This window comes from Mastigoproctus giganteus, chromosome 8 (genome assembly GCF_048544385.1).
Source record: "Mastigoproctus giganteus isolate SK-2022 chromosome 8, ASM4854438v1, whole genome shotgun sequence".
Lineage (NCBI taxonomy): Eukaryota > Metazoa > Arthropoda > Arachnida > Uropygi > Thelyphonidae > Mastigoproctus > Mastigoproctus giganteus.
The window spans coordinates 209,886,949-209,899,803 of record NC_143582.1 but is presented as its reverse complement, the minus strand read 5'-3'; the positions used below and the strand labels follow the sequence as shown (position 1 = coordinate 209,899,803).

The following is a 12,855-nucleotide window of genomic DNA, read 5'->3' as shown; positions in this document are numbered from 1 at the left end:
AAGTTTTAGAAAATTTGTCATGAAAATCAGTTACACTGAAACAAAAAAAGTTATGAAAGTTGAGCATGGAGTACATAATCAATAATTGGAAAAAGTTAGTGATTTTCTATACCTAGAAAGTCTTTAATGAGCATGAAAGATACCTGTGGATAAACAACAAAATAAGTAAAAAAAAGTGCAGGAAGCACTTAAGCAAGTTTATTTGAACAAAAGAGAAATTATTTAAGTCAAATTAGCCATTTAGCATAGTTCTTACACTTATTTTAACCTATGAGGCTGAGAATTGGATAAGAAATAAAAGAATTCATGAAAAATTATAATTTACAGATATAAGAGTCTTAAGTAAAATAAATAGAATTAACAGATAAAAAAACCATATTACAAATGAAGAAATAAAAAGTAAGAAATATTTCTCTGTAACTAATGCTGAATCAAATGTATTAAAGCAAACTTAGCATGCTACGAGTGTGTAAAAAGAATGATAGAAGGGAGATTAGCTAAACAGCTATTCAAGCCAAAAATGAATGGTAATAGGCCTAGAAGCAGACCAAGAAAAAGGTGGCTTGATGGTGTCAAGTAAGCATTAGAAAGAAGGGAAAAATAAAAAGAGTGTTATTCTGGCAAATGGGAATAGGAATGCAAGAAGGGAAATAATGAATGGAAGGCTGATAGTGCAGAACCGATTTGTACTATAATTGTTACCTGTGCACCCACAGGATAAATAGTATATGATTTTAGTGATATGATATTTTACCAAGCATCTGTCAACATCTGACCACTCTTGCAACAAAATGAGTGAGTACAGTCCACATGTCAACTTGAAAAAGTACTAGTTGTTGCCAGATGTATTTTGTAAAGCAAGAAAGTTGTAATTTAAAATTTAATTGGCAGCTCCCTGTATTACTGGAGCAGATTAGTACCAATAGGGAAATATTGCAGAAGACTAAAATCTGAGGGGAAAAAATCTCCAATTATTCTTACTCCTCATCCCCAGAAAATTACTATTCAATTCTTCTTTGGACTTCTTTGGCAGTCTCTGCCTCTTGATCATGTGCCAAGCTGGTCAAGACAGAGACATTTGTAAAGCTCAAAGTAAATATTTCACATATTTAAAGATAACTGATCTTGAAAGGTTTGTGGGTCAGCTTGGTACTTTAACCACATTTAAATAAATAAATTTTCTGTTTATACTCCGGGACGACCAAACAGTCTGAGGAGTTAACAAGATAGACAGAATACAAGAAACAGCACCTATTCAGCAGTCACGGGCTTGAACCCCGGTCACTCAAGGCACGTGTACTTATGCACCCGCGCGCCTGACCACTAGGCTACGGCGGCCCCATTTCTGTCTCTCTAGGTGCTTCCGTAGCCAGGTGGGCATATTCTCAGAGCAATATGGCCTTAGTTGCTAATGCTCCTAAAAACCAAATAACAATAACAATTTCTGCCTCTGTTGCGGAACCTGCAAGTATTATAAACATCCTTTGCCGATTTCCAGAATTGCAGTGTAATCACCAAAATGCCAATGGATTAACAGAGATAAAAATTGTTTCACGGTATGTCATAGCAAATAGATAACTTAGAAAGATCACATTAAATCCAGTATTAATATTAGCAGTGGCAAATGATGCAAGGAAAGCAAATTTATACAGGATCAGCAAAAAAAAAAAAAAAATTCCACATCATCTGTCCATCCCCTCTATTAATTTATCTTAATTCTTCCTAAAATTATTCAAATTATCCTCTGACCAAAAGCAAATTTCCACACGTCGGTCCTGCAACCATCCCTCATTTAAATTTATGCCCCTCCTTGTTTGTTGTCTATGCAAGAGTAATGATGCCATTAACATTTAGCTTACTCAATCCATTCAAAGCTATAAACACTTCAGTCAGATCTCCTAACAAGTGTGTAGTTTCCAGTACCCTTTATTGGTAAGAATACTCTTTTTGCCCCCCCCCCCTCACTAATCTCATTGCTCTTCTCTGTACTCATTCTAACAGATCCACATCCTTCTTAAAATGAGAATTCCAAACTTGCATGCAATACTCAAGATGTGGTCCTACCATTGCCTTCTACAGTAGAATGATTACCCCTTTATACCTGCTGGCAAAATTCCTGTATATCATTGATAGAATCCCATGGAGCTGGCTTAGCAGCCCTTCTGCACTGTTCAGAGAACTTCATGTCTGGCTGCAAGCAGCATTTTCTTTTTCTTAGAATTATTGCTACCCATATGCAGTACACTGCATTTGTCAATGTTGCACTTCAGTTGCCACTTCTCAGCCTAATTATTTTAGATCTTGTTGCAGTATCATAACCCCAGGGGCTCACATCTGGTGAGTATGGGCTTGGCACACCCATATCGTCATTCTTCTCTTCCTTGGTGATTCTCTTAGCACTGAACCCTGGGAATCTCCACTAATAACATCAATCTAAGAAGGGCAGTGCCCATTGATAACCACTGTCTTCTAATCAACCATTTCTGTATCCATAGCAGTAAGTTGTCCCTAATACCACACTGCTGCAGTTTGTGCAGCAGTCTTTTTTGTGGAACAGTATTAGCTTTTCTGGTATCCAACTATATGATGTAAATATTATTTATATATATATATATAATTTTTTTTTTTTTTTTGTATCCCATTGCTTCATTAGTGCATCATAGTATCCAAACAGATTAGTCAGACAAGATCACCCCATAACAGATCCATCTTGCAACTGCAGTATAATTGTATTCCAGTCTAGATGGTCCTGCATTACTACTTTAACTAGTGACTCCATTATTTTCCAGGTTTGTAATTATTCACTTTACCTTTTGATCCCCTTTGTGAATTGGGGAGGACATTCACACAACTCCAATCCATAGGGACCTACCTTGATTCCAAGGACTCTCTCATAATTATAGCTCAAGGTTTGCTTACCTCTTTTGCTACATCTCATAATATAATTGTATAAACTTGATCCACTCCAGGTACTTTATTTACTTTTAGTTTCTCCTCCACTTTCCTCTCAGTTATCACAAAATCATTTAGTACCCTATTAGAATTTGGTATACTTGCTGGCATCTCCATCCTTAAAAAAAAGTTCCTAATTTTTGTGAACATAGATGCAAATATCCATTCAGTTTGTCAACAACCTGAACAGGGTCATCAACAGCTATACCATTCATATTTAGTGGACCAGTATAATTCATCCCTTTTCTTCTAATATTAACATAAATAAAGAAGTCTTTGCATTCTTTGGGAGAGATGTCTCATAATCTGCCTAACCCCCCTTGCAGACTAGTTTATGGCTACTGCTGGTTTCTGCATCTCCTGACAATTTATATATATCCTGTGTACTTTTCTTTCTGCCACTAGTCTCATCAGTTCATCTGACATCCATTTAGGTCTAAGCCTTGAACAATTTCACTTAGTTGATATAAAAAGACTAGTATCATTAATGATTACTTCCCATTTAGAATTTGCATTTGATAACATCATCAGTTGGTCAATGAATGGAATTTAAACTGTCTGAGAACATTTTCATCACCTTTATAAAAGCAAAATCCCTCCCTTTTACCTTTAACATTAGTTATATTTTTAAATTGATCACACATCAATACACTTTGATGGCTGCCACCTAGTGGTTCCTTTATCTGGAGATTGCTAATGCATGAAGAGTTGCTGCTGATAATCAGATCAAAATGCTTCTCTAACATGGCACTGTAGAAAACTGTCATCTACTGGAACGCTTATTATATCCTATCCTACAAACATAGGATGCCTCCCTTAGCATATACAACTGAAATGGCCCTGGGAATTCCCAGGCTGCCCTCTCATTGAAAGAAGAAGGCTGGTAATTATGGTAAAGATGCTGACTGAACTCATCATATCTCCTTCCTTCATTCTGGGATCTCTGTGGCTGGAGGATTCCACCTACCTTACCAAATGCTCAAACGAATCCAGGACATCGATGCTGCCCTTAAGAAATTTTCTGTCAACTAACGCTGCAGACATGGAATTCTGGGCCCCACACATCCCATGGTCCCCAATCACTCATCGTAGACTGAGGGTGTCATCGCAACCATCCTAACGTGTGAATTCAATCCCGGTTGCCGCCAATAGGGAATAGTCAACAATGGTCTGGACAGTGCAAAATGAAAAGCCTACTCATTGCATCCAAGCTAGCATGCCTTTGAATCACCACTTTGTTGTTCTTATTAATTACTGAGCATTCTGGGGAAAGAGCTAGAGGTATGTGCATCAACTACCTCTGTTCATGCTGTTCTCTCCCATGAACTGTGAGGACAAAAATCAGGGCTTTAAAATGTATATGTATCAAGTGTCATTTTGTTTATTTAATTTTAATGTTAGGTTATGCCATTTTTTTATTTTATTTAATTTTGTTTAATGTCATTTCATGTCAACTTAATGTCATTGTAATGATGTACGTCATTGTCATCTTATTTTATTTAATGTCTTATGTCATTTGATGTTATTTTATTTAATTGTTTAATGTCCTATATCATTAATGTCAATTTATTTATTTCTGTAATGTATCTGGTTGTCATCATCTCTGTGTCAATCCCTGGCTTTTTTTGCCGTAAAGGGACATTGCTACACTATCCAAACTTGTAACTGTTACGGTTGAAGGTGGTCAATAAAAGATTCTCTCTCACAGTGTGACACTTCCCCTTCCTTTTATAACATTCCAGTAACTATGGTGACTATATGTATTCTTTCTAATGAGTTTGGCTTTAACTGACTGTATCACTATCATGCAGTCAGTCAGAGTGGGGTTTTACTCTCTGCTGGATATTGGTTTCCATAAAATTTTCATTCTTGATATGCTGAGTTAGAGAAGAATATTACTGTGAAATGTTGGAGAAGCAAGAATAAGGCCTAAATCTCAGTGATTAGAGGAATGTTATTTTGTTTCTGATTAACTAGTTGATACTGCTTAGCTTATTTAACCTTAAAAATACAACTCTGACAAATAAACATTTAAATTTAATTAATTTTTTTTAAACAGGTGATGTAATTCTATCAATCAATGGTCACGATATGGAAAAAGTTGACCATAAAACTCTAGTTAATTTTATCCAAAGCTGTGAAAAGACGATGCGTATGGTTGTTCTCTTTGAAGATTGTGTCCATAAAGTAGAGTTACACATGAAATATTTGCAACTAAAAGTAAGAAGTAATTAAAATATAGTCTTTAATGTTTTTTGCCTCATTGTTCTTGTAATTATCCTTTTTCTTTTTTCCTTCCTGGACAAAAAATTTTAAGCAATAGCTAATTTAGATAATACCAGATGGTCTCATGCTTTGCTGTGGAAGAGTACTGTGTTTTCAGGACAATAAGATGTACTGGCCCATAAGATGCACCCATGTTTTAGAAAGCAAATTTCAGGTTAAAAATAATTTATTGCATATATTTGAAGCACAAATTCATAAGTGCTTATTAAATAAAATGTCAGTGTATAATGAAGTTTTTACTTGTCTTAGAAAGCCAAAAACTTGTCACTACTGTTGCATTCATCAGTAGTAACTATGGCGTTAACTTTTTACTTTCTTCAGTGTGTACATCATGTTCTGTATCTTCAAGGGAATTTGTGGATAGAGGGGGGGGACCAAATCATGATTTAACACTAATAGGATGAATGAAGCAACCATTGATCACATTTGCATGCTTGTGAAATGAAGCAACAATTTCAAAGTATGTGAATGGGCAAAAAATTAGTGGGAGTTGAAACACAAGGCAGTTGCTAAGTCTTTCAAGAAATGTGTTCGTTGGTTGCTTCATTCATCCTATTAGTGTTAAATTGTGATTTAGTGCCTCTGTACATTTGGTCTATTCTTCAAACAGGAATGCTCCAAAGCTGTATTTCTCAACTGTGGTCCAAGGACCCCTGGCGATCCACAAATTATGTCTGAAATTTCTTAGAAACATTTTAAAAGCTAGATCAATGAACAGCATAGAAAAGATTTTGTTTAGTTATGGTGGTCTGTGGTTGATATCCACTGGCTGCACTTAGTTAAGGCCTCCTGGAATCACAGCTAATTCAACAGTTATCCTTTTTATTGCTTCCCTTATGTGTGGCCTAAAGTGATTGTCACACACTAAAAGAGTTAGTGTTTAGAAGGTCCAATGAACAGTTTAACAATGCTTTCTCCAGCGAGAGTGAAAGGGGGGAAAAATCACTACTTGAACTTTCTGTACCTTTACTGTTGGACCATAGGACATGAATTTAAAGAAACATTTTCCAGCAAAAAAGGGTGTGGTCTTATAGTCTGGAAAATATGGTAATTTTATTTTTTCAATTTTGCTGCAATAAAATTTAAGAACTTTTTTCTTTTTCTTTTTTTTATAAATATATTCTCAAGACAACATCATGTAAGATATCTCTTAACTTAAATGGAAAAAAGTACAACTGCTCTGAAATTAAATAGCAGAATATTTAACATGATGTAGAGAGGGTAAACCATGTTACCCTTGATATTATTGTAAAATAAGATTTGCGGAGGTTGGCAACAAAATTTTATTGAAGAACTTGATTTTAAATATGCTAAATACAGCAAAATGTGCAGAAATTGTACATAGATACCTTTGCACTATTTTTCCATATATTCACTAAAAAAAAAAAAGACATTTGTCCAAACATTTAATCAATTGTTCATGCATCTTGAGGAAACCAAACTTTCTGCACATGACAAGTCCCAAACTGCTTGTTGATCATTAACATGTCTTTAAAATTACTCCTTTTTTTTTTTTTTTTTTTTTTTGGGAAATATAAGTTTAAATCATGCAGAACAAAGTCAGGAATATACACTGGATGTTTCAGGATAATTCTACCCAAAATTTCCCAACATCTCCAGCATCTGACATGTCATATACTGTTATTGTGAAAAAAAAATAAAATAAGAATAATGAATTCCCAGAGTAAGCTATTAAGGCATCCTCCATCTAATTGCTTCCTATAATCATAATGCTTTTGATATGGTCCTTCATGGAAGGCCTTTATATACTACTGTTACTACTATCTATAAGTATATACTACTGTCTCTTATCTATATCTCTTATATACTACTGTCTATAAGTTACTGGTAAGATCCTACACTAGATTGCATGCTGTCTAAAAGATGAGAGACAGAGTTGTCTTAAATGATCAGTCTTCAGGAGGACCAGTGCAACAGGTGGGGTCCTTCAGGAACCAGCATTGAGTCCTCCTATTTCTAATTTTCATAAATGATACGAGGGTATCCAATGCAGCTGTTAAAGTTTATTGTTGATTCAAAGGTGGGAAAGGTGGTTAAAAATCCAATCCAGGCAATGTAGCTTTAAAAAGCCTTAGATCGGTTGCGTATATGGTTTAAAAAATGGCAATTAAAGTTTAATGCTTCTGAATAGAAGGTTATTGATTTGGGGAACAGAAATCTTGGAGTCACGTATAAGCCGGGGGAGAGGAGCTAAAAGCGGTTCAAGATGAAAAAGACTTAAAAGTTATGATACAGTCTGACATAAAATTTTCCTTGCAAAGCAACTGCAGCTTTGCATTGCAACTGAGGAACCAATTGAGCTCTTTGAAGTATTCAGATGTGGCCTTGACTAAATGCCTGTGATGCAAACCAGATTAGGTAGGGCTGATCTAGGTAGGCATGCTTGAATGGTAGATTCAGAACATGACAATAGTCTCCCTTCATTCTTTGCTGTCGTGAGCTCAAAAGCAGGTGATCTGGCCTACACTGTTGCTGGTTGTTGCAGGTTTTTTTTTTTTTTGCCATGCCAGAGTATATGCCATGATTAGAGTATATTCTGTTGGCCAGCAGATGCCATCTATTAGTCCAAGTGCTAGGCACCTTCCTGGATTGGTCTAGCCCCAGATGAAAATTGACCTTAGGAAACATGGCTTCACACCCATGATAACTTCCATTTATCTAAAGGGTACCATTGACATTGTGAAGCCCAACTAGTGCTATCAGTTGATTAGCACAGATAGAAGGGAAGGTGTTGTTGAAAGCCCATTTATTGTGCAACCACTCAACTGGGAAAACAGACTGAAAGCAGCTCTCTGCCTTGGTAAGAGCTATTGCCGCAACTGCAATAATAGTAATGGTGGAAGCAATGCCATCTGTTGGATGAGTGACTAGGGCAGGAATGCTTTTGTTTCCTTGCAGACCAGCAATGTCTCAGCAGCAGACCAGCCCATCTTGTGTGGAGTTAATGAAGGTTTAAAGATAGGATTTCATCCTGACTTTTCAGATTTATATTCTGCTTGAGACCAGAAAATTGGCTATAGGAAGCATGACTTGACTTTATACCCATTATCACTTCTAGTTATCTGAATGGTGCCATTGATAGTGTAATGTGTGACTCTAGTGCTGTCGCTGGATTAGCATGGAGAGAAGGTAATGAAAGGAAGGTGTCATTAAAATCCAAATTGTTGTGCATTCTTAAAATCTGTTATACTTATTACTATCAGATCACTGTGATAGCGAAAATTTTTAACAGATTTTCAAAAAAAAAAAAAAGTGACACATTGATTATGGACCTTATGCTAGTATAACATATTTAAAAAATTATCTTAAGTTATGTACAACCTGTACAGTTAAGATTAGAGTATATTTAGGAATCATAATGTGTCAATGTGCAAAGATCATAGGAATGAATGTTTGATTTGCTAAATATGAAAATTGAATTCTTGCAAAAAGTTCAGAAATTGTGAACTTTTAGATTGTTCCTTGGGTAGACAGCTGGGACTTTCAAATTAAATTTATCTTTAATCCATTTACTTAGTTTTCATGAAAATGATAATAATTTAGAACCAATTTCGTATCATGTAGAGATTATTACAAGAAAAGAAATATGAACTGGAACAGCTTTGTGAAAAAGAACGGAAGTTGATGCAGAGTAAGTATCATTTATGTTTTTCATCCTAGAGTTTCTTTAAAATAAATAAAAGTAGTATTGTTATAGAATAAAGATTTTATATTACAGTAAACTCTAAAATCTGACACTCTTGAGGATTGAGGGGTACCAGATTTTAAAATTTTCTGAATTTTAGAAAGGTATACTTAATATTCACATTATGCGAATATTAAGCACCAACAACTAAACTTATTTACATCTGTAAACATTTATAATGATTAAAAGAGTGTTAGTGGTTAAAATGTAAGTAACCTATCAATTTGTTAATTGTGACAGACAGTTGTAGCAGAACACTGACTGTAATATTAATTAATTTTAAATGCACAGTATCACAAGTAATATCAGTAATTGTGCTTCAGAGCAAAAATACTTTTACATTGGAAGATTGAAAAAATAACTATTCTTAAAGCATATGTAGTCTTCATCAATTTAAATGCCATTTTGATTTTATTATTGCACTGTGGAGAAATTCATTCAGTTGCTCACACATAACAACAAAGATCACCAAGTCTGCTGTTTGCTGCTGCCATTATAACTATAGCAGATAGAAAAATAACAAGCATTTCAAAGTCACTTACCAGGCCTTCTCTTCCATAGCATTAGTAGAGAATGGGAAGCCAAGTAAGTGACTTTAAGTCACTGTTGTTTCTCTCCCTTTATTTATGCACTTGGTTGGCTATATGACTAGTTATTAATGCCAACAAAAAACCTTAGCTGTATGGGATTAAATCTGTTGTTTGTGAGCATCAATAAGTTGCTGTTTGCAGAAGAGATTATCCATAGATTTTATCAAGCATTTTTCTAGCTGTACCCACACTGGGCATTTTCTCTCTCTCTTTGCTCTTGACCGTTCTAAAGTGAACAGCACATCACATTAGAACCAGCCCACACAAGCACTGTATGACTAGCTGCCACATAGCTGTAATTTGCAAGAACAGTTTTTGCTAAGTTACAAAGTTTGCTGAATCAGAAGTAGCATCAAAAGAGAGAAATTCAAAGTTATGATATAGCTAAAGGTATACAGCCTCAGAGAAGTTGTGTGCTGGGTTATTTTTCTCCTTTGTATGTTTTTTGTGCTGTTTTGCTCTTTATTTCATTCACAAACTCTTCTATTGTTCCCTCCAGAGTAATTATAGTTTTTCCCAAAGTACCTTTTTGCCACTCTTTATTAAAAATTTGTAGTCTCTACTAAATACAGTTAAAATGTGCAACAAAGTTGAAATATCTTGTATGGAAAAACTCCTTGGTTTTTTCCTCGAGAGTTTACTATACAGTATATGATTTCATGTGACTTCTACTTGGTTAACTGAATAAATTGGCAACAACAATGCATAAAGATCGTATGTTAAATGTTTGTTTTTATATTATTAGCAAATAATTTAATTTTGAATTATAATGTAGTTGCAAAAAGAATATGTACTCTAGTAACTAAATGCATCTGTCATTGCAATAACAGCATAAAAATTACATTTCTGATATGTAGCTAGAAATCAGTAGCAAGTTTCCTGTGTATTTCTGCCAAATACTCCAAATGAAAAATGCTAATTTAAAAGATAATTTAAGTTTCTTTGCTGTAGTTTAAACACCCCTTATGGGATATGCTGTAGATATATTTCAATTGCAGTCAACTTATGATATCAGCGATATTATTGTAAGGTTACAATAGATGAATATTAAGGGAATTAGAATAACTGTCATACTTAAATATTATACAAAAAGCATTTTTGAATTTGGATATTCTATTCTAGTATGGAAAAAATTGTGTAATTTTTTTGTACATTTTTAGGCTTTAAGGAAAGAGGAGCAAGGATTCCTTCAAGCCCCTGCATGGTAGCCAGACTACATTCAGTAGTGCCTCCTAGCCCTTGTAGCTTACGTAGCTGCACCGGTTCCGATACATCAGCACTTCCAGAAGGTGCTTTTGAGGATACTATTAGCTGCCTGAGTTTTCAGCCTGGATGCCTTAATGCAGCAACATGGGACAAAGGTAGCCTCATGACCTGTTCCATCCATTCGGACCCTGGTATTAAAGGTACAACACCTCATTCTTCACCTTTAGTCACACATAAGCAGTTTGCCACACTTCCTAAGGCTGCTGCAGCCGTTCGAAGACCCTGGCCCACAATGCCAGGTGGCACATTAGGTACACCAAAGGGATCTTGGGACTGTTTAGAGTCTCAGTCAAGTACAGGTCTTTCAGAGAGCACAGATTTCTCTGAGTCTTCTAGTCAGGGTTCACGGATTCAATCTCCAGTAATGGCGAGAAAGACAGAAAATGCTGAAGGCTTAGATGTAACACAAGACAATAAAGACAGAGATGAAGTCACGCGATTGTAGTTTTATTTGAAAGTTCCTGGATGCATTTGTCTTGAATAATAATAATTCTGTTAACTAATTTAGTAATTAGTTAATAGAACTATATGACTTTTGTAGAAACAATTAGCAATATTTTTCTCTATGGTTTTCCAAAGGAACAGTTGTCTTCTAACTTGACTTTTGAAACTAATTTTGATATTGCTGGTTTGTAAAATTACTGAAGCAGCCTTTCAGATTTTAACTGACTCTCTTGAATTTAAAATTTGGGTGGCAGATTGAAATGTTTCGTCCAAATTTTAATCGGTAGCCTTCTTTTTATTCGTTCCTTCTGAAGTTTAGCATTTTGACATAAAATTTGAATTGTTGGTGCCATTTAGGCTACACTTACTAAGCGAATTGTTTTGTAGATTAACTGGTGTGCAATTAACATCTCTTTACAATTATTGACTAACTTTTGTAGCATAACTTATTTACTTCTGAAAGGTATGAAATATTTATTAATGTTTAGATTACTATTTCTGTATGCTGACCTGAAATATTTACTGTTTCATAAAGTTTATTTATTTCTGATTATTTTTGAGGAATATCCTTTTCAGAGAATAGCACAGCCTCATGTATAAGTGGAATTTAAATCTTTTGTAGTCATGAAAATTGGAGGTCACAAAGCAGGGAAAATTTCTGATTTTGTAAATTTGTGTGATTTTAATTGTAGATATTATAAATTGAACCCTCACATTTTTTTACAATCAAAATGTAATAATTTATCTGCACAAAAGCCCTATTTTTGGAGGGATAAAATATAATTACAGGAATCATTGCAAGTGAAATTCTAATTTAGGAAGACCCTCAAATTATATTTGTCATAAATTGAAAATTAACGTTAGCATCTGAGCAGTAGGATGGCATAGTGGAAGAAATGAATAATTTAGAAATTCTTTTAGGATGATTTTTTTTCCCAAAGAATTATCATCCTTGGGAAGGATGGGGAGGGGAGACAGGAATCATGCCTTTGAAAAGTCTGTATTTCTTAGAAAAAGTATTAAATCACAGTAATTTTCTTCTTCCATCAATGTGTATATGAAAATAAAATTATGCATCAGTAAATATATACAGTGAAACTTGTTCAGACAGAATTACTTTAAAAATATATATATTTTACATACGTTTGCCAGTGACTCACACTTGCTCTCTATTAAAAATACTTTTTTTAATAAAACTAAATAAGTAAAAACTGCTTAAAAAGGTAAACTGCAGCCATTATCAATCCACTGCAGGATGGAAGCCTCCTCAACGATTCATGTTGAGGAAATGGACCATAATCTGCCACACTGGTCCAATACAAATTGGCAGATTGGCTGTATTTAGCAGTCAGGGGCTTGAATCCTGGTCTACTCAAAGAGCGTGTGCTACTGCACTCCTACTCCTGACCACTCAGTTATGGAGGGCCGCTGGGGGCGGAAAAATCTACTTACCATCAGTTTATATCTGTGTTTCAGTTTGATATTATTAACTCAGAATTTGGTGCAATGAGGTGGCTTCTCATTGTTGTACAAAAATAAGAAGGCACCTCATTCTTGTGCATTAGTTACCATGTTTATTTTCTTTTAAGCTGTTTTTAAGAGTTTTTATTT

General features: G+C 34.8%; 1 protein-coding gene across 1 annotated transcript in view; it reads left to right on the top strand.

Annotated features, from left to right (window-relative positions):
- ssp6 (PDZ domain-containing short spindle 6) overlaps positions 1-11,245 on the top strand; it is a 66,492-nt gene extending 55,247 nt beyond the window's left edge. The window contains exons 4-6 of the mRNA XM_090380071.1: positions 5,012-5,172; positions 8,824-8,890; positions 10,695-11,245. Coding sequence (XP_090236197.1) covers positions 5,012-5,172; positions 8,824-8,890; positions 10,695-11,245 — 779 coding nt within the window. The remainder of the gene's footprint in view (positions 1-5,011; positions 5,173-8,823; positions 8,891-10,694) is intronic.
- Positions 11,246-12,855: the final 1,610 nt, after the last annotated feature.